At 34.4% G+C, this 22,915-nt stretch overlaps 2 protein-coding genes across 8 annotated transcripts in view; one reads left to right on the top strand and one right to left on the bottom strand.

Annotated features, from left to right (window-relative positions):
• The window catches only part of LOC141378278 (uncharacterized), a 28,598-nt gene extending 7,534 nt beyond the window's left edge, over positions 1-21,064 (bottom strand). The window contains exons 1-7 of one of the 7 annotated variants that reach the window (XR_015511775.1): positions 20,074-21,064; positions 19,390-19,912; positions 19,090-19,234; positions 18,753-18,986; positions 18,565-18,668; positions 2,021-2,108; positions 1,742-1,889 (exon numbers count right to left, since the gene is read on the bottom strand). Coding sequence is in view for 4 of the 7 variants with exons in the window: in XM_087287503.1 (XP_087143629.1) it covers positions 18,695-18,986; positions 19,090-19,234; positions 19,390-19,561 (609 nt within the window). In the remaining 3 variants the exon portion in view is untranslated. The other 6 variants (XR_015511772.1, XR_015511774.1, XM_087287505.1 and 3 more) reach the window with 6 other exon arrangements.
• LOC141378276 (serine/threonine-protein kinase pim-2-like) overlaps positions 1-22,915 on the top strand; it is a 53,055-nt gene that overhangs the window by 5,041 nt on the left and 25,099 nt on the right. The window lies entirely within an intron of this gene.

The raw sequence follows: 22,915 nt of genomic DNA, 5'->3' as shown, positions 1-22,915 counted from the left end.
TGAATTTCAGTGCCTAATTTTGGTGCTGCAGCAAGGACGTTACGCCTGTTTCACACCACAAGCGAAAGTAGCGCATGAGCAGCGCGTATGGAGAGCAGAAGCAGCACACAGCCGTTTGCCTTTCACACCAGCTGCGTCTGCAGCGCGCAGCTCTCCGGCAGCTGCTGCAGAGATCAATCTATCTCTATGTCTATTCTATCTAGTTATGAACAGCTCTCGGGTGGAATAACTTGAGTGAACATAAACAAAGCCGAGTAAAACTTTCTTCCTCAGTTTCAGCAGCACAGCACAGCACACAGCGAGCTCACATCATCCAGCATGCGTGTCGAACTACACTACCCACAATACACTTCGCTATGGACTACAACTCCCATAAATAGCTAGTCTTAAATCGACCACTCCCCTCTCCTGCAACACTAGCGTGCAACTTAAGCAAAACTGATACTAAAATTGTTTTACATTTGGTTTTGTAGTTCGGGCCTAAATAAATGTTTGTTGCAGTTTTTTATCGTTTTAAGTTCATTTGAATGACTATATATAAATCAGTTGATATTTTTAACGCATTTATTGAGTAAAATTGCTACTTTTTACTGTCATTCAATGTGTTTAGGTCATTATTAATGCACGAAATAAACAATAAAAAATAGCACTTATTATTACTCCAGAATAATTATTTTTTAGGAAACAGTGTAAACACTTTCAGAAACATTATTGTAAATGAATGGGAGGGCAAAATAAATCGACTTCAGCTGTAGGCCTGTTAAAGTTTACAGGTGCAGCAATGTGCCTTGATGTACTTGAATGCTAGAAATGTGTTCTCCAACACCCGTATAACGTTACTTGTCAAATAAATAAACAAGGAAGATTATTTTGAGTTTAAGTTATTTAATTATCTTGTTTATGAAGACTGCAGAGTGATGCATGAACAAAAATGACTATGAATAATGTTAAGTATTTTGTGATATATATGTTAAAATGTGCTCCTAAAAGTACGTGGCCCCTGCCCGCCCCCACAGGTTAATAGTAAGCTAATGTAATTTCATAATGCAAATCTTAAATTCATGCTCACCAACAAATGATCAAAGGAAATGTATTAATGTAATACAGTATGAATTTATGTTTACTTTAAACTGTAATCATATTGTTCTGTTAAAATTATTTTTAAAAATATTTTGTCAAATAAAATTATTTTGTAGAGTCATCCACCATCATTTTGGGGCTAAAAAGTATCGATTCAGGCACCGTTTTGGCACCGGTATCGTTTTAAAAGTATCGATTAGGCACCGGTATCGAAAAAACCCAAACGATGCCCAACCCTACTCGCCACATTATGTTTTTGGTTCCTTTCGGGGCATTGATAAATGCTTATCCAGTAAATCTATGGGAGGATCAGAAAGCTCTTGGATTAAGTCCAAATGATCTTTATTTGTGTTCTGAAGATAAACAAAGATCTTATGGGTTTGGAACAACATTAGGGTAATTAATGACAGAATTTTCATTTTTTGGTGAACTAATCTTTTAGGATCAACTGAAATTACTCAACAGTTTTCTTCAGAAAAATGAGCATGTCTGCTTTTTCAGGAGACAGACAAGCCCGCTCCTGGCTGATAATGTCCCCAGCAGTGGAAAATGTACGCTCTGAGGTTGTGGATGATGCTTGCATGCAAAGATACCTTGATGCCAATTCTGAAAGCATTGGCAGAGTGTCATTTATGTCCCACCACCAGGTTACTGGACTTACTGAGGACAGTGTAGACGGAAGCAGTCTGTACTTATTTATTATCTCTATATCTCCTCTGTAGTGCTGCTGACGCTGGTCTGCATTCTTGCTTCAATTGCCATGTCCTCCACAGCAAACAGCTCCTCAAGGCAGAAAGCTTTGGAATCTTCTATTAACAAATGAGTAAAGAAATAAAGACAAATATAAAACTATATAAAAAATAAATTCAAACAAGTTAATTTTCTTCTGAATTAAATAAAATTAAATAGGAAAAAATAGGATTTCTTTATATTTTCTTACTAGTGCTGTTGTTGCAGATGCACTGTCTTCATCAGAGATGTCATTTCGGTTACCTGCTAAGTGCCTGTTCTATCTGCTCAGTCGGAGTCTATATTCAATAAAAAACTAGGTCACACTGAAGAAGATTTCTATTCTCTCTGTATGAAGTATTTTCTAAGTGTAAAGCAGTTAATTTTCTCTTCTCAAAATGTATGTAGTGTTTGCAGCAAACATGCCAGCCTGTGTTAAAAATACAGTGATATGTCTGTGTAAGATGAGTATGCCTGCACAGGAGCAACACTAGGAGAAGGCTGAGTGACTGATTGTGTAGAATAACTGAATATGTAAAGCACTGATTATTTATGTTAAATACTTCTATGAAGCTATATGTGTCAGAAGTTAGAATGAGTAACATATTATCAAGTTATTATCCTATCATGACAATGTATGTAAACACTTAGTTCCTTTGCATAAGTTGCATCTATACTTTGCTGACATAGACCTGTAACATCTCTGTTGACATGAGCTAGTGGGCTGAGAGCCAAGAATAGCAGGACCCCTTAGACTAAAAACCTATTCAAAAATGGTCAAGAGTTAAAAAGAGACTTAGGGGTGTGTCAAATAATCCTGTATAAAAATTGTAACAAACACACTGAAACTTTAGAAGGTGCAGGAGAGACTTTGGAAGGTGTCCAGGAGAGACTTCAGAATGCTCTGGGGTCTGCTCTGCTCTTTCTCGGCTTTATTATGGAGAAGAAAGTCTATTTTCTGATATTCAAAACCTCTGGTCTGATAATTTGTAATTAATGAGAAGTCAATATTTACCACAAATGGCGCCCAACGTGGGGCTGGACAGAGACGAACGGGTGACACTGGACATGCTGGGGCTTGGAGGAAAAACACAAATATGTGGCCACGATAAAAAACGGTAAGCAATTTTAAGCTTATACGTTTGTGTTTTTTCTACCAAGGACCTGCTTGTAACGGTAAAAAAGTCACTTGAACTGTTTCTCCAGCTATAACGAACTACAAGTAAAACTAAAAAAGTAAAAGTAAACATAAAAAAGTAAAGATATAAAAGGAAAACAAAGGGGTTTTGAATACCAGGAGAAAATAACAATTTGCATGCAAATGATCTGTGTTTTCCTAAGAGGGCCTTGACGGATAGGATAAACGTTAACTAGTAACTGTTACTCATGTTTGGGAAATTTTTTTATATTATGAAGAATATGCATAGAGCATTTTTAAGTTTTAAGAGGAAGTTCTTAAAGTGTGGTGACAATTAATAAGTTAAAACAGATTAAGGTATAGAGAGAAGCGCGCAAAGACCTCGGAGTACCCGTTCTGTTTTAATAATGATAAATATTATTATTCAGGAGGCTGGGGGAAAAAAGGCACAAATCCTGTGAAATGCTATTTTTACTGAAGAACAGTAAAGACGGGAGCAGAAGTAACAGGTCACTCAAGAGGAGTGTAGTGGAGAATTCTGTGGTTATAGCTCTAAGGTTAGAGGCTGCTCGGACAGGTCACTCAAGAGGAGTGAGGTGTATTTATGTAATTGTAAGTATTTGTGTATTTGTCTGTGTTGCTGGGGTGCTTAGAAGCCTTCAACTTTGATCTAGAGAGACTAGAATAGAGGTGAGGTTCAGGTTACACAGTGTAAGAGATGAGTTAGACTGAGTGAGAAGTATGATTGTGTTTAGAAGTATGTTTGCAATAAGAGTGAGTTTAAAAGAATTATCGTTTTATATTATAATATAAAAGAAGGATTGCATATGTTGTGTGATTTAAGAACAATAAGATAGAGAGTGATGCAGTTTAGGGAAGAGATTGTGATACAGAGGAGGTTTAAGCCTAATAAAGTTAATTGAGATCATATTGCATTTGAAAGACAAAGACTAAAAACAAGAATATACGAGTTAAACATTTTTCTGAATAATCTCTGTGTGTTTGAAGTGTTTTTAAGTATGAACTATAGGCAGAGAGGGGACTGAAATTCCTGACATGTCGACAGTCTGGAAGAAGGTCTGCTTCAGGAGTGGTAAGAATCTGTCTATTTTAAGAACAAAAGTTTCACAGGACAGATAGAAGCTAAAGAGTAAAGATATATTATAAGGTATTAAATAAATAGAAATATAAAGTAATGTAATAAGATAAATGAAATAAGAAAATATACATGATAGAATAAGATTTAATAAATAAAAAGTGTTAATAAAAATGCAACTAGAAGTTAGACTAATAAATATTAAGAAATTCAAAAATTGAAGCATAGAAATATCTACATATGGAGATTAATAGTTATATTGATCAGGAAATAAATTTACTAAATCAGTATGAATAAAAATAGATAAGTTGATGATTTGAGTAAATAAAGAATTAGAAGAGAAAACTTTAATAAATATGGATTAATTGAAGAGTTAATGATCAAATGTTTAAGGAAAATAAGTTTAAAGAAAAATGAATTAGGAAAATCTAAGAGACAAAAATGCTAATTTTTAAAAAGGGAAAAGAAGCATAGGAAAATGGAGAAAAAAGAAGTCCAAACATTGTTTAATAGAATTAAAAGAGAAGATGTTTAATATATATATATATATATATATATATATATATATATATATATATATATATATATATATATATATATTAAACAGATAAAATAAAAATTAGAAAAAAACAGTAACATTTAAAAGAAACTAAGATTTGGCTTTAAAAGATAAAATTATGTTTAAGTGCAATAAAAAATTGTTGTGGAGTAAGTTGACTGTTGTCATCTGTTTTAAAGTCAGCTACAGGCTGTCATCTGAGCCAACAGCTATTTGTAGTAAAAGCAGCGAGTCAGATGTAAAGCATAGACACTGAGGAGAAATGAAAGAACATAATAGTGAGTTCAAAAATTATATAGTTCATATTTTATGTACTTAAAAGGTAATTGAGAATTAAAAATTGCATTTCAGATAGGAAAAATGCTTAAAGTAAACAAACATGTAGAGGTAAAATAGTACTATGAACTTGAAGCTATTGCAGTAAGGATTTTGAACAGGTATATTAGACATTTGGCCACCATATAGTACTGTTGAATTAAAACAGGTATGGAAATGTTAGAGAAATTAAAATAGTGTAAGATGTAATGTAACTAGTGAGGAAACACTAGAATAAGATTAGGAAAAATAAGTGAAGCACAATCTAAAGCCAAAGAAATGAATTATAAGAACATTTAACAAATAGAAAATTAAGCATATTTACATATGATAAAAATGATTGAGAATTAGAAAAAATAAGTTGTTAAACAGCAAACAAAAATAGATAAATAAATTAATTAATTTAAAAAAATTGGATAAAAGGAGTCTTTATTTGATGAAGGAAAAAATGGGGAAAAAAATATTTTATTAAGTCATGAGCTAAATTCTATATATATTAATTAAGAGGACGTATGGATGAACTTTGGGGGACTGTAGTCTCGTACCTACCAGACATCTCTGAGTATACTGGCAAATGGAAAGGTGTGTGAAAAAACACAAAGCAAAATGGCTGTGGACACTTTTGACATGAACTTTTTGCCCAGGATTTACTGAGGACTGAAAAAGCTACATTTGTTCAGAGACATTCAAAAGAGACACTAACAAGAGACTGATGAACTGATCAAAAAGAAAAAACTCTCCACCAGAACTTTACATCAGCTGAGTCAAAGAAAGAAGCCAGCCCAAAGAGAGAGGGGGAAACACTGTGCCCTGATATGAAGGAAGTTCAGGACAACATAGAAAAGACTGTTGCACCAATCTGGAGCTAGTTGTCTCAGGTTGCGAGGGGGGATAGCCTGACAGTCCATCTCAAAGTAGCTCCTAGTCCAAATTACGTTCAAGCATTACAGAAGGAAAATTAAGAACAAAAGTTTAGCTACCCATTCTTGTATCAAATCAGACTCCTGTCAATTTTAGAGAAATTATTATCATGCAAATTTGTAAAAAAAAAAAAAAAAAAAAAAAGTGTTATAAGGTAATTTTAAGGTGAAACTTTAAATGATGAAATTATATATTATGATGAATGGTAAATAATTTGAGTTTAAGTTTCAGTAGGCTTAATAAAAGTTCCTTAAACATAGAAGGATAAATTACAATGCAGGGTGGTGACTAAAGAAAAAGCTTTTGATAAGGCAATACATAATTTGGAGAATAAATAAGAATGGAACTAAGTATTTAAGTTCAAATCAAGTAAAGGAAAATCTTAACATAATTGTATTGTGAATGGCCTAAATCAATATTGGATAGTGAAAACTGGAAAAATTCAAATCTAGAAAAATGATTTATAGTTAAAGGAAAGATTGAAATAACAATTTGAAATAAATTCATAGGACATAAGGTCAGAAAGTAACAGTTCTAAATTGCTATGAGAAAAATTGAAAGAGAACAGTGTTTAAGAAAAAGATAATATTTTACATGAAAACATATGTGAAAAATAATTAGAAAAAAAATTAAGGAATAATAATTAAAACAGAGAGAAATTTACAAAGCATACAGTAAGTTTTAGCCAGCTGATAAAAAAGTGCATCAAAATTGTATAAACAACTAGTTTAATGGGAGTGCCTTAGGAAATAATTATGAGCCAAAAGAAAATAACTCAAAGATAAAAAAGAAATTAATATATATATCAGAAAATAAATTAGTAAAGGAAAGAAGTGTCAAATTCCAACTAAATGATTGTCATTACAGGACTGAGATGCAGATGAAATCAGCCAGCACAGTGAGGGTTCAAATTAAATCAGATGTAGATCTGCCCAGAAAGAAAAAACACTAGATGCAGAAATAGGTATTAAACACTATTGAAAAGTTTGTGTAAAAATAGGAGCATTAATAGAAACATTGACTGTAATATACAATCTGTCCTAGACATTTCTATTTAAATTTAAAGTAGTAATAAATGTATAAATGACTAATAATTTTTGATGGAATCTAAAGGCAATAATTACATATGAAGACAAAACAAGATTATGTTTAGGTTATGATTTAAGAAAATCAATAGGAGAAGATTTTCCAGCTGAAGTTTGTATATTGTATGTGAAGATACAGTAGGTGAGAGTTCAAAGTGGCTATTAACGCCGCGGCTTGTACCGCCGCCGTTTGAAATAGGTGCCGCTCTGTTTTTAGTGTATGACCGCAGTTTGTGAATGAGCCGCCAGGGGGCGCAAAGGGACGGGATGCGAACGGACAGAAATAGCCCATACAGCTACTGTGCTTGTAAATGATATTAAACAATAAGTCAAAGCATTATAATTCCTTCATTAATCATTTAAAATTTGTTAACACGCTTTATTGTAAACTTTTTAAGTGCAAAGAGGATTCGTTTTGGAAAATAGAATTGAAGAAGTAAAAGACAACTAAAATGAAAGCACAAACATTTAGTACAAATAAGTAGTCTTAAGTAAATAAATAAATAAATAAATAAATAAATAAATAAATAAAGCAGCCTAAATATAGAAAGATGTTCAGTGTTTGCTATTTTGATAGGACTAAGACAAGACATTTTCATTTATGTTTTATTTCTGTTTTTATTTCCATTTTTGTTGTTGATTATATTTTACTATCTCATTTATGTCTCAACAATTGTACATAAACGAATAATAAACGAATAATGAAAACAAATGAATAATGAAAATAGGCCTAAATAAATTATTTATTTAAAGACATTGCCGTACAGTACGTGAAACACTGAGAAAAATAAATTGACCTACCTTAAGCAGATCACTAAAAGTATAATAAAAATATTTTTATATATTATATATATTTATATATTATTTTATTTTTAATAATTTAGTTTCAGTTCTGTTCAGTTTTTTTTTTGTTTTTTTTTTCAAAACGTCAATGTTCTCCTTTAAAGTAGCTATAACTGTTGTTTTTGTTTTTTTTTTGTTTTTTTTACTTATGGCTCAGTATGTTTTGTATTTTAACTTCATATTCAGTCACCTTGCATATGTGTGTGAAATATAATGCCGCATAACCGCGGAAAAAGAAGAAAAAGCTGTCAAAGGTTAGAGCTAATTCATCAAAATTAGCTATATTAAAATACAGCATTTATGTTAATACTGGCAGAGTGTGAACAAACTCAAGGCTAAGATATGCGCTTGCCTTTTAATGCATTTGCGGCCTTTTTATAGGCTACAGGCAACTATGTATAATAATGTTTTTTTTTTCTTTTTTTTGTATGGTAAAGGACAATGCACATTATGTTATTGATGTAAACTTAGGCTAAAACTTACCATTGATAAACGTGACCTACCTCAAGCAGATCACTTAAAGTATAAAAAAAAATAAAGTAGGCTATATATATATATATATATATTCTTAATAAACTTCACAGCCACAAATATAAAAAACACAACTTGTATTAAAACTGGGCGAGGATTAGAAAGAATACGATGCTTGTTATATAATTTAAATTTTGATTCCAATTTCTGCAAGCACATTTTTTCACTCGCTACTCTGCCAGAAACTTCGCCGCCGGAGAGCACCTCAATAATGTAAACATTTGTTTAAAGATGGAGCGCAAGATGTGCCGAGTGGCAACATGTGAAGAACGATGGCAAAGCTAAGTGTGATTATTGTAATAAACTAAGTTATAAAGCAGAGTCCCGACCAACAGGACTAAGCATATGCGGTTGGCTCATTCTTCACGAATATAGAATTAAAATAATGGCGCGTTAGGTTCACAAAGCAGCGCATTCTCTCCGCCTCATCGTTTAACCAGCGGGACACGCTGCTGAAGCAGGAGAGACACTCCGTCATTCATAATCTTAGCTGATGTATCGGAGTCGAATGAATATATCAAAGAGGAATTTTCTTTTAACAGTCCCGATATGTTTAATCTTTTTATTTATTTTTTTTTTCGTGTCATTTCTCTTCAGCAAATTATATATATTTTTAAAGCTGCTTGATTCTTTTAAAACCGAAAGCAGAGCCCGTGGTGTTTTTCCATAAGATACTCCTTTATGAATGTTTTAATTTTTTATTAAAGTCTTTAATGTGCATTTTGATAGTTTTATTTTATTTCAAGCAGCATCTAAATGCGAATTTATCCTCAAAACTTGGCATGAGAGCGATGCAAGTCATGTGTGGCATAATTGCCTTTTTTCCCTGCGCGTGCGAGATCAATTTCTGATATTTTTGCAACTAAAATAAAAGCATAAACATTCAGTACAAATAAGTAGTCTTAAATAAATAAATAAATAAATAAATAAATAAATGAATAAAGCTGTCTTTTAACCTAAATATAGAGAGATGTTCAGTGTTTGCTATTTTGACAGGACTAAGACAAGACTTTTTCATTTATGTTTTTATTTCTGTTTTTACTTACATTTTCGTTGTTGTATATAGTTTACTATCTCATTTTATGTCTCAACAATTGTAGATAATAATAAACGAATAATGAAAATTAATGAATAATGAAAATAGGCCTAGATATATTATTTATTTAAAGACATTGCCGACATTGAGCTTAAGTTGAATGCAGCTTCATCAAAAGCAAAAAATAAATAAATAAATAAATTGACCTATTTTAAGCAGATTATAATAAAAATATTTTTTGCCGCAGGACATAAATTAAGTCTAGCAGGTTTATTTTTTAATAATTTAGTTTCAGTTCAGGTTTTTTTTTTTTCAAAACGTCAATGTTCTCCTTTAAAGTAGCTATAACTGTTGTTTTGTTTTGTTTTTTTACTTAATGGCTCAGTATGTTTTGTATTTGAATTTCAATTTCAGTCACCTTGCATATGCGTGTGAAATATAATGCAAGCATAACCGCTGAAAAAGAAGAAAAAGCTGTCAGTTAGAGCTAATTCATCGAAATAAGCTATATTAAAATACAGCATGCATGTTAATACAGGCAGAATGTGAACAAACTCAAGGTACGGCTAATATGCGCTTGCTTTTTAATGCATTTAAAAAGATTTGCGGCCATTTTATAGGCTACAGGCTATGGTGTATAACAATGTTTTTTGTTTTTTTTTATTTGTATGGTAAAGGACAATGCACATTGATTTGAAACTTTTATTGCATTTTTATGTCCTGTAAATAATAAAAGTTGAATCAGATTAATAAAATCGAATCTGAATACCTGCAAACGGGGCCACGGTTACTTTTTTTTCACTGACTGGCATGACTGGCAAACGCGTCAGAAAAAAAACTGCTGAATCTCTGCAAATATTTGGTTAACTTATAAAACAAATGTATGGTTTAGTGATGTTAGTAATGCATAAAAAAATGCAAAGCAGAATTATTAAAGTTATTATTTCATTGATCTGAACATAACCATTTATAGTATAATTACTAACCCGTCGTCTAAAATATTAAAATAATAGTCTATTATTTTATTCGTGGCTAGAGCTTGATTAAATTGATTAACAAGCCATGTGCTTTTGTTTGTTTGTTCTCGGTACTGGGTATACGCAAAACATTTTCTAAAATGTCAAGCAGTATTGTCTATAGCTTTAATTAATTCAAAATATTAAAAATAACAATAATAAAATTATAAAAATACAAAGATAAATAGAGCAGCATTTTGCTAATTATAATAGTCCTTTATATTTATATACATGTATTTTTGCATATTCGTTATTTCACTTGATGCATTCGTTATTTAATGTTTGAATACTGAAATAAAAAGCCATCGTTTAAAAGGTTATTTCACCATCAAAATGTAGCCTGTTATATGTATCATTAAGGTTTTATATAAAACTGCTGTGCAGTGTAAATGGGACCTTAATACAGTTTAAAGCGAAGTTGTCTGTAAGGATGATGGGCATGGCATGTCTATTGTTGTGGCTCGCGTTGTGAATATTAGAAAATAACTGTCGGGTGAAGGCTTTATGGTCGTGCGGAATTGTCTGCTGCTGTCATGGCTCAGCAGGCAACACCCTATTCAGCTAGGCTATGTTCGGTGTTTTTATGTACAAATTCGTTTTGGCGAATGCTAGAGCGTAATACAGATATTTTAAATAACAAGTAGTTCAGTCCAGAAGTTGCTGTGCATAGAAACATTCATTTTCATAAGGCCCCATATTTAATGCGGTTTGGTTTTAAAACGCATAGGTTTTGCTACGGTTACACCATCCGTCCTCGGGAGTTTTGGATTTTGTGTAACCATGTTTGTGGAAAACACTTGAGGGTGGAGACATACCCCTTCCCCCATCTCATAACCAAAAGCTTGTCTTTCAGGTGTTAATGGGCATCAGTGAGACCGAAATCATGTCGCATTTCCACTGTCGGTCTATAGCTCGCATCGCGTAACGCAAACCCAGCCCCCAGAACGTCCCCCGACTGTTGGAATCGTGCATCCGTTAATAACTCGGTAGAAAATGTATTTTATAACATCCTCATTTAGACACAGTCAAACATTCAGCCCAAATGCACTGGAGAGACCTGAAACGTGTTCCCAAAAATGTTCTGTTTGCACAATTTGATTATTATCATCATATCCAAATACTTTATAAATAATATTCTAAACCTTCTCTGGTGTTTATTGTTTTTAGAAAATATCTAAAATCTTTTAAAAGAAAATATCTTGTAAAATAAAAGTTTGATTTGGCTTTAACGGTTTTATTTATGTAGGCTATATAGGCCTACCTAAACTGTTATAGCTTGATTTTGCTTGTTTTATATTGGTTTATTTATTTAATGCGATTTTATTATATCCGATAATGTAATTCTTTAAATTATATTTCAATGTGGCTGAGGCTTATCAAGATATGACACTTGTTTTGAGTCTACAAAAGGTAATTTGTAAAGTTTTATGTCTTTCTGTTGTATTCATATGGTGTATTATCTGCAAAATAAATAACAAAAAGAAAGAAGCCGCTAGCAGCATCAACAGAGCTGTGAAGAGAGCGCTCTTTTGCTCGGTCTCTCATACACAACCTTTATGTCTGCTGTGTCTTTGTGTAGATTATTATGCGTTATTGAAACATCAAGGGAGACACAGCAAAATCACTTATACATTAAAATTGTATTATTCTATGCAACAGCCTTACATTTAAAACGGAAACATAAGGGCGATTATAAGCAAAAAGACCTCAGCCTATAAGTCTAGATGTTTTCTTTTCCTTTTTTATTTATTTGTTTATGTGTTTGGCACATGTGTGCGATAGAAAAACTAGTGTAATTACGGCAAGCCATCTTTCCCAGACTCGGGGCAAATTCCGCCTTTCCTTTTACTCCGTCCCGAAGCCCCAGCTGGCCCTCCTGCCATCCACTGCGTAAAACAAATGCTGGATAAGTTGACGGTTCATTCCGCTGTGGCGATCACAGACTAATAAAGGGACTAAACCGAAAAAAAAATAATGAATGATGAATGAATGAATAAATTAATAATAATAAAATAAAAATATGGTAATAATAAACACAAATGCCGCGTAAGCGGTCTTTTTTATTTTTAGAGATGGTACATTTGAATTGCCTTCAAATGATGGATCTGCGACAGAGAAACTAGGGGTTTTGGGGGACATGCATCACTATATCCTTTTTTCCCCAAACTGTGCATAGTTCAGCTGCAAGTTACTGTACGTCTTTTTTTGAAAAAGCACCCCATGTCCGCTAGTGCCGCGCGCCTCTTTCTCTGGGCAAAAATGAGTTGATTTTTAAAATAATAAATATATAGATTAATTAAATTTTCAGCAAAAGAGACATTTATTTCATATTTCACTATGCATTTCATCTGATCTTTATAGCTTAATTAAACACATATTGTCAAAACCCACACATAGGCCTATTGTATGAAAATGAAAAGGGCATTTTTTGTTATTATTAGACTATTATTTGTTATTTGTTGCCTAGGCTATTTTCACATTTGAGGTGCTTTATTGGCATGACAAGTAACTGTACATTCGTTTTGCCAAAGCAGTGCGCGTCTCACAAACAAGACAGTGCAAAAAGGGCAGTAGTGAAAACAAATATGAAAATAACATATAATAAAAAAAGATTAATAAAAATAAAAATAGAATAAAAAAAATAATAATAAAAATAGATTTTTGATAACATTAAACAGGATAAAGGTAATAATAGTAGCCTATTATCAAAAGTAAGTCCACATAAAGAGTTCCAGTATTTGTGTGTTGGAGACAGGAGCGGGTATTGTTGGGTGAACACACAGCAGCACACACACTCCCCCAGTAAGATGGGTTCTGTTCGACAGGGACTCAAAGTTGTTTTGTATGTGTTGGATTATCGGGTAGAATTTCTCCCGGATCTCGGAGTATTTAGTGCACTCAGTTAGGATATGCAGCTCCGTCTCAATCAGCTGCTGAGGGCACAGCCGCTTCTCCACCGGCAGCCATGTTTTTTTTGTGCCGGCCCGTCTTTACGGCTAGCTGATGTCCGCTGCCCGCTTCTAACATGTTAGAAAATACTGCAAATCAAGCTGTCGGTATCTCCCCGCGGTTGAAATTGTTCGTTATTCGGAAAAAAAGAAGAATAAATATCAGCGCGCAGTAGTTGCTTTCTAGATCATTTTAGGCCTATATTCAGCTGTTTTAATCTTGCAATTCTGATAATTAGAGATAATGTCTGTTTTTATCAACTTGTCTGTCATTTATTTCTCATTTGCTACTTATTTTATTAATTTGTTGATGTTATTAGTCTTGTATATGCATATCTAAAATCCTTTGGCATTCAAATTTGCTTTGAACTTGAAAGAGAGAAAGAATCGGATTTTACCTGTCAGAGCACATTGCATATGCTTTTTTTGAAATAACATTTATTTAACAAATATTTTAGCACATCGAAAGTAATTAAATTACCTGTCTTTTGATTAAAACCTTTATGCAAAAAGATCAGAAAAAAAGGCAATATGCGACACATGACATGCATCGCTCTCATGCCACGTTTTGAGGATAAATTCGCTTTTAGGTGCTGCTTTGAATAAAATAAAACTATTAAAAAGCACATTAAAGACTACTCATAAATTAAAACATTCATAAAGGAGTATCTTATGAAAAAACACCAATTACCGGGGTCTGCTTTCAGTTTTAAAAGAATCAAGCAGCTTTAAAAATATAATTTGCTGAAGAGAAATGACAGGGAAAAAAAGATTGAACATATCGGGACTGTTAAAAGAACATTCCTCTTTGAAATATTCTTTCGAGTCCGACACATCAGCTAAGATTATGAACGACGGAGTGTCTCTCCTGCTTCAGTGGCGTGTCCAGCTGGTTATAAACGAGGAGGCGGAGAGAATGCGCTGCTTAGTTTCGGCTCGATATATTTAAATAAAAACTAACAACGAGTTGCTTATAACGCTCAAAAAGTTAAACTCAAATGCACAACCCTTGTTGGTTGCACCTGCGGGATGCACAATGAACCTAACGCGCCATAATTTTAATTCTATATTCGTGAAGAATGAGCCAACCGCATATGCTTAGTCCTGTTGGTCGGGACTCTGCTTTATAACTTATTAGTTTATTACAATAATCACACTTAGCTTTGCCATCGTTCTTCACCACATAGCCACTCAACACATCTTGCGGTCCATCTTTAATGTTTAGATTATTGAAGGTGCTATTGACGTTTTGAGAAAAAAATTAATAGTACTGAAACTAAATTATTAAAAATAAACTTGCGGGACTTCAGTTATGTCCTGCGGCAACATTATTTTTATTACACTTTAAGTGATCTGCTTGAGGTAGGTCACGTTTATCAATGGTAAGTTTTAGCCTAAGTTTACATCAATAACATAATGTGCATTGTCCTTTACCATACAAAAAAAAAAAAAAAAAACATTATTATACACCAGTTGCCTGTAGCCTATAAAAAGGCCGCAAATATTTTTAAATGCATTAAAAGGCAAGCACATAGCTTAGCCTTAGTTTGTTCACACTCTGCCTGTATTAACATAAATGCTGTATTTTAATATAGCTAATTTTGATTAATTAGCTTTAACTGACAGCCTTTTCTTCTTTTTCCGCGGTTATGCGGCATTATATTTCACACGCATATGCAAGGTGACTGAATATGAAATTAAAATACAAAACATACTGAGCCATTAAGTAAAAAAACAAAACAAAACAACAGTTATACTTTAAAGCAGAACATTGACGTTTTGAAAAAAAAAACGGAACTGAAACTAAATTATTAAAAATAAACCTGCCAGACTTAATTTATGTCCTATTTTCATTATTCATTTATTTTCATTATTCGTTTATTATTATGTACTATAATTGAAACATAAAATGAGATCGTAATTATAATCAACAACGAAAATGTAAATAAAAACGTAAATTAAAAATATAAATGAACATGTCTAGTCTTAGTTCTATCAAAACAGCAAACACTACATCTCTCTATATTTAGACTAAAAGACTGCTTTATTTATTTATTTATTTATTTATTTATTTAAGACTAATTATTTGTACTGAATTTTTGTGCTTTCATTTTAGTTGTCTTTCATTTCTTCAATTCTATTTTCCAAAACGAATCCTCTTTGCACTTAATAAGTTTACAATAAACCAGGTAAACAAAATTTAAATGTAAGTTGAGGTGATCGCAAGTTCACAACTGTGAGGTGATGTGCTCTTCCGGCAGGATAATCTATATTATTTTGCTGTTTTTTATATGCGCACGTTTAAGATTTGAGATTATAACATTGCCATGATAGTCAAAGAAATCAAAACATTATTTTCACCCCAACGCAATTTAATCGGGCACTGAAGGCTAATAACTTAATTCTTATATTTGCTTTTTGACTTCTCACCATGTATCTTTTCTACAGCATAGTATAGTGTAAGAGCATGTCTATTACCAGAAAAACTAAATTAAAATTATATTTTAATTGAACACATCACATCACATACAGTAAGCTACGCCTACAGAACAGTCTGTTTAGCATTGTGAAAAGGCAAAGCTGAATATCTGTGGTTAAAGTGCCACCCAGCGGTCAAATGCTGCTGGCGCATCAAGTACCGCCGTCGCCGCGGTATGAATGGCGGCACAAGGAACACATTGAAGTAGTAACATCTGTATGTCCTTTTGGATGGTAAATATTTTAAGTGGTTTGATTTCTATTGAGTTTATTTTAGGTAACTATCAGAGGAGGGTAGAAACTTATTTGTACTCGTGTAGCTTGATGACTAGCATATACTGTATACACCAGAATGCATAAAGGGTTATAATAAGGGAGAAGATCATTGTATGGACACTGTCACAATATGTGGATGATTGAATTATCTACAACTTCACAGAGCTCTAGTTCAATTAAAAGACTTGACTGGAGACCATTGCTCCAAACAGTGAGATGATGACTGTTTTTAGTGTTGACTGGATAGAGAATAATTCTGTAAACAAGCACAGTTGAGAAACTATGATGAGTAGATGATTAGAGGTAGCATCAGGAGCAGATTATGAAGCAGGGATATTTATTACATCTGTGACAAGAGAAGTATTTCCTAAATTTTGAAATGCCTTCAGAAATAAGTTCATAATGGGTTTGCATTCATAAAGTAATCATGAAGTTAATGAGTGATAAATAAATAAAAACATCTAAAGGAGTATGAAAAATTATGAATAAAACAAAAGAGAGAATAATTGTATTATGCTCAGTTACCAGAAATGGCTGAAAGAGATGAAGATGATCCATCAAGACCAACCCTCAATGAAATATGTGAAAATAATAAACTTAATGGGATTAATGTGTTAACAAGTGCATTGGTGAGTGATGGCATGGAAACTGACAGAAACAAGCATCTAACACCGCATTGCATGAACTGCTATTGGGTCGACCCTTGAAAGAAACCTTGAAAGAAACCTTGCAAGAAACAGCATGACCCTTGCAAGAAACCACATGAAACTTTGCATAAAACCTGGCATATAATCTCACCTATAACCTTGCACATAACCTCTTGGAATGGTTTGCAAAGATGTCTAATGCAGTAGGGACTTTAATAAAGAAACAATTAATTGCCATGTGCATAGCGATATCTGTGCAGGAAACCAGAAAGGAGCCATGTGAGAGAGCAGAGATATAAGGTCCAATTGGTCCAGCTGATCGAGTCTATCTGTGGATGCTCTGGAGAGCTCAGGAGGAAAGGACCATATCTGGATGAGGGCAAATCCAACAGCTGCCAAAGTGGATGCCATTGATGAGGTACCAATGCCTCAAAGGAGCGAAAGGGAACAACTCCAGCAAGGGAAAGCTGACTGGAAACAGAGGAGCCTGAATATTCCAAAGCTCTAAACTACTAAGTGCCACGTGTGGAAGCAAGAGTTTATCAGAACAAAGAAAAGAGTGATTCTGATAATGTGCCTGAATACCACATACAGAAGTGCCACAAGTCAAGGGATGATGAATGCACAACTGCAGATTTCAGAACTCAGACTCTCAACCACACATCTCCATTAACAACTTTTCAAAGTCTAATGAAGATGCTGATAGCTTGGAATAAGAGAAACAAGGATGAGCAAAGATCAAGATCAACATTTGATGCTTTTTACGTTTGCATATTGATTTTGTTTGCATATTGCTTTCATGGTACCTATATATAATATCACTTCAGTATATTCTACATGAGTGTGAAAACTAGCAGCTAGCACTGAACCAACTGAATACTTATGCTTAAAACATTGTTGTCTTTGATGTGTTAAGAGAAAAACAGAGTACAGTCTTTTACTTCCTTCAAATCAAAAGTAAAAGGGAAGATGTTTGGCTGGACTTCTGTCAAAGTACAGTGGCATAATCTAGTCAATTGATAACAGCTATGTGGCTAATATCAGTCACTAGATAGAGGTAATTAAGAGAACTGGATTATGAAATTGCACTTTGGGGTTAAAAGACAATAATATTAAGACTAAAGTCTTAAGAGGAGGGATTGAAGAAGATTTTATTCTCTCTGTATGAAGTATTTTCTAAGTGTAAAGCAGTTAATTTTCTCTTCTCAAAATGTATGTAGTGTTTGCAGCAAACATGCCGGCCTGTGTTAAAAATACAGTGATATGTCTGTGTAAGATGAGTATGCCTGCACAGGAGCAACACTAGGAGAAGGCTGAGTGACTGATTGTGTAGAATAACTGAATATGTAAAGCACTGATTATTTATGTTAAATACTTGTATGAAGCTATATGTGTCAGAAGTTAGAATGAGTAACATATTATCAAGTTATTATCCTATCATGACAATGTATGTAAACACTTAGTTCCTTTGCATAAGTTGCATCTATACTTTACTGACATAGACCTGTAACATCTCTGTTGACATGAGCTAGTGGGCTGAGAGCCAAGAATAGCAGGACCCCTTAGACTAAAAACCTATTCAAAAATGGTCAAGAGTTAAAAAGAGACTTAGGGGTGTGTCAAATAATCCTGTATAAAAATTGTAACAAACACACTGAAACTTTAGAAGGTGTCCAGGAGAGACTTCAGAAAGCTCTGGGGTCTGCTCTGCTCTTTCTCGGCTTTATTATGGAGAATAAAGTCTATTTTCTGATATTCAAAACCTCTGGTCTGATAATTTGTAATTAATGAGAAGTCAATATTTACCACAACACATATTGATCTACAATTCAAGTGAAGTAGAATATTACCAATATGAAGTAACACCTGTTCTAAGGTCCTTTTCATTAGCTCCTCCTTCAGTCTGGTCCACACTTCATTTGTCACTTTTGACTTGAATCTGGGATGCAAGGCTGTGCCCTCTCATCCATCTGATATTCAAGACAAAAACACTGAGTCAATCACTGAATAATTCTAATGAAAACAAGAGCAAATTCAGCAGGATTACACTGCACCCCTGGTATCTTTTTGAGAGGTCATTCCAGATAGGGTCCTTGATGGTCTTTGTGAAGGAGGAGTCCTCTTTATTCACTGTGAAGTGGTGCTGGAGCTTATTTAAGATAGGCAGAATCTGACCCAAGTTTTGGCTCCTTTCAGCAGAGACGCAGAGGGTTGAAGTGTAAAGTATCTTTGTAATTTTGACAAACTCTTCTGCTTTTCTAAAATCCTCATCAGAAATTCTCTGCAGTCTGTAAAATATGATCAGATTCATTAGCTGGACTATAGATTCATGAGCAAAATCGTTTACACTGAAAATTGAATAAGCATTTAAAATGAGAACAGAGTTTTTACCTGTCCTTGTCCATTAATTTCTTAAGACGATGGTCCATGGAGGTGGCCTGGAAGGCAGGGAACTGCTCTAGGAATCGCTCCACCATGAGGAATAAGCTATTCCACCTTGTTTTCACATCAAGGATGACAGCATGTTCTGGAAGACCTAAAATGGGAAAGAGAAATTTATGTTTGTGTTGGTTATCAAAGTGGCTGTTTATTTGCAGAAATGTTTTACTGCATGATTTAGCAAAGGATTTTTATTAACTATTTGGCCAAAGAGTTTTGCACTAAGGTTCAACTATTCTGATTTCTACCTACCGAGAAGATGCTGCTTCTCTTTAAGGATAGGTTTAGCCAGGGTGGATCTTTTCAGCCACACCACCATTGCTCTGATCCTTCCTGCCCACTGTGAGACTGAGGTAATTGTGGAAAGCTTCTGAGCAGCAATATTGAGAGTGTGAGCAAAGCAGCCAATTTTTTTAATACTCATCTCTTTTTACTGCTACATCCATGTTTGCTGCATTGTCACAGCAACTACTCTATCCTTTATATTAAATTCATCAAGAATATCTCTTATCTCTTCTGCTAAAATGTCCCCTGTCTGGGATGTGTATACTGCCCTTGTATGTCTTTCATGGAACCCTCTCTGACAAAGTGAAGTGACACTGTCAGGTAGTGGTCCTGTGCAATGCTGATCCAGCCATCAGCAGTCACAGCCACATCTCTCACATCTTGCAACTCTTTCTTGATATTTTCTTTTTCAACTGCAGGTATGAGGGTATTTGAGAGCATGTCTCGGCTGGGGGACTGATATCTGGGGTTTAAAGTGCTTATCATCTCCCTATATTTGACATCATCAAACACAAAAAAGTAACATTAGCACTATTTTATCATTGTTGCTTACTATAAAAAGATTTAAAAATTATCTAGGTTAAGAGACTACCTACAAACACGGCCAACAGCCTTAATGGTAATAATATTACAACATCATTTACAGCTTACTGTTCTTAGCTCCACCATGAAGCCTCCACAGGAGAAAAAGGCAGCAAACTTTTAACAATAAAATTTGTAACGGCCCTGTGGCATTCATCTTTCCTTTCCTTGTTCATTTTTCTGCCAGTGCAATGGATTATCACTTGATGGTATCCTAATTCCAGGGTCAGCAGGAGCAGACTATAACATTAATGTGAAGAAAACTTGAAAGCTAAACTGTTAATGCAGCCAAGGATAAGGACATTTAAATAAGACAAGTTTAATGTGAGGTAAACTTTATCATTTACCGTTAACCTTAAAGCATTTTAGTATCAATTTAGCTAGGTATTTAAAGCCATCGGATCAGTACATAACGCTGCACAGCATACATTAGGTCCAAAAAAAGAATGAATACATTTTCCCCGCACAAACTTAGGCCCCGTTCACACTGTCAGGTCTTGATGCCCAATTCAGATTTTTTTGTCTGTCCGTTTACACGTTCTTTTAATTGTGACCCATATCGAATTCATGCGTTTACACTTGCCATACAACCTATGATGCATGCATAAAGGCGGGTCCTAGCATCTGTGCCACACTAGCCACGATGGAAGAAATTTTCTTTTTAGCTCTACAAAATACGTGGTGTAGTATAAGCAGCAAATGGTTCAGTCCAGATTTACCCCCACGCAGTTTATGTAATGGTACGGCCCTGATGTGTGTGTGTGTGTAAGATGTAGCCTGTGTGCGCACTGGTGTTAAAGGGAATAAAGTTGTTCTATGTGTAGCCCGCAGTGCGTGCATTGATAACGTTAATAGCGTAAAAATTACAACACGAATTTGCCCAACTTGAAAATGATTTTGAGGCGAAGGAGGTGGGGAAGGGCCTGCATCGCAGCTAGCGCTTATTGTTTATATGCTGTATGATGTCCTACACCACTGAGAGGAATTTGTGGTACGAGAGAGATCTCAGGTCTAGTGGGAGCAAATAATGGCGACTGACCACCGTCCTCCATGTTTCCTTTGTTGTTGTTGTTTTTTCCCACGTCGGAATATCCACACACGCTCTCTCTTCCACATTGCACCACATTGTCACAAGTTTAAGCAAAAAAAATCGGAATTGGGTCACATTTAACTGGTAGTGTAATCTGGGCCTTAGCTTTAACGGTACACAAGCAAGAAGTGCTAAAAACTGATTTTGTATGTCTGTTTGCCTTTCGGAGCCCCAACCATCGCGCAGTTATCCTCATCAGTCATGGAAGACGACGCTTGTGGTGGGCACGTTGTTGGAGGCCCTGAGTCAGGAAAATACTAAGAGGATGAAGATAATGACTGCGTCGGAGCAACTTTCTGCTCGTAAATTAATTCTGTGTACTGTCATGGGGACTCTGCAGATATCATAATGTCAAATTTAAGACCTTTTACGACCTTTTTAGGACCATTAAGTATTACATTTAAGACCTATATCGCAATATCAAAAACACGCGAGAGAAAATGTAAAAGCATTAAATTAGGGGTAAAACAAAGTTATTTAAATTGAACAGTGGTAAAGTCAGATTAAATGCACCGTTGAACTACAGAAAAAACAAACATCTTATGCAGATTTATACTTTCACCTGGCACCGCATCGCACAACTCACAAAACAGATTAAGGCTTTTATACTTGACACGTTCACCATTGAGATATTTTTTTTTAATGACAGGCGGCGCTCCAAAAAAACAGAAAGTAAAATCAGACGAATAAAAAGATAATCATTATCATTGAAGATGTTTTTGGGGGCCTCTTTTTTTGTTGTTTTAACAAACTTATCCCTCAGGTTTTTCCAAAGTTTTACAAAAACTTTCCTCCTTTCCGATGGCTGTTGCAATTTCTAGCCAATAATTATTGGTCATTCTGGCAAGCAGAAATGTAACCGTGATAGAAAATAGGTAATAATAGGTATAAATTAGGTATTTTAGGTATTATAGCTTACTGTACTATTCACTCTTTAAATAAATGCTACTATCAATCCCATTTTATCACTAAAATAAAGTGAACTAGTGTCTGCTGTAAAGTGTTTTGTAAAGTACTTCAATTACTCTGTTGTGGTAATTCTATAGTTGCTATTGTAACACAACTACAGTATGCTGAAGCTTCTTTGGAGAGCAAAAGCACGAAAGGAGTCTGACTGAGCGAGAGCAGATCATTCGCACGTGAGCAGCCAGTGTTTTGAGAGCTCGCAAGCAGTTTTGTCCATGAACAAAAGGAAACCGGCGCGCGAGCAGAGATTCGCTCTCTCGTATTACAGCACTTCTTACTTATAAAACTGCACTTGCGACGTTTGTCAGTGAAATCATGTTGCGTGCACTCAAAGCGAACTTCCGCAAACACAGCGATGATGTCACATTTGCCGCGCGCACTGGGTTTAATATCAGAAAGCTGATTGGCTATTGAAAGTTGACCTTTTTGTAGTTGTAATGCAAATTACAATTGGACTAGTGAAATAAAGAACTACAACACCCCAAAAACCTAGCAATAACAACAAAAATAAAGACCTGTGCAAAAATATTTAAGACCTAGAACAGCAAATTTAAGACTTTTTAAAGCCATAAATTTCGATTTTTTTATTTTAAGACTTTAACACTTTTTAAGACCCCGCGGGGACCCTGTGTCAGGTGTTTTATCATATTTGACGTGTTGCCAGTCTTGGTCGCGATAACTTTACAGATATTGCATCGTGCGCTGTTGCCGTCAATCTTTGCATAATGTAGCCATACTTTTGATTACTTAAACATCCTTTGCATTAAATGTATGCTATGCTCTAAAGTGTAGTAGTGTACGCATTACAGCCTCACATTTGACAAGCTCTGAGTGAGTGCGCGTGACCGTCGTAAA

This window comes from Danio rerio, chromosome 16, assembly GCF_052040795.2.
Source record: "Danio rerio strain M-AB ecotype USA chromosome 16, GRCz13ab, whole genome shotgun sequence".
In the NCBI taxonomy this organism is placed as follows: Eukaryota; Metazoa; Chordata; class Actinopteri; order Cypriniformes; family Danionidae; genus Danio; species Danio rerio.
Note: the sequence above shows the minus strand (reverse complement) of the source record. Positions and strands in the feature narration are given on the sequence as shown.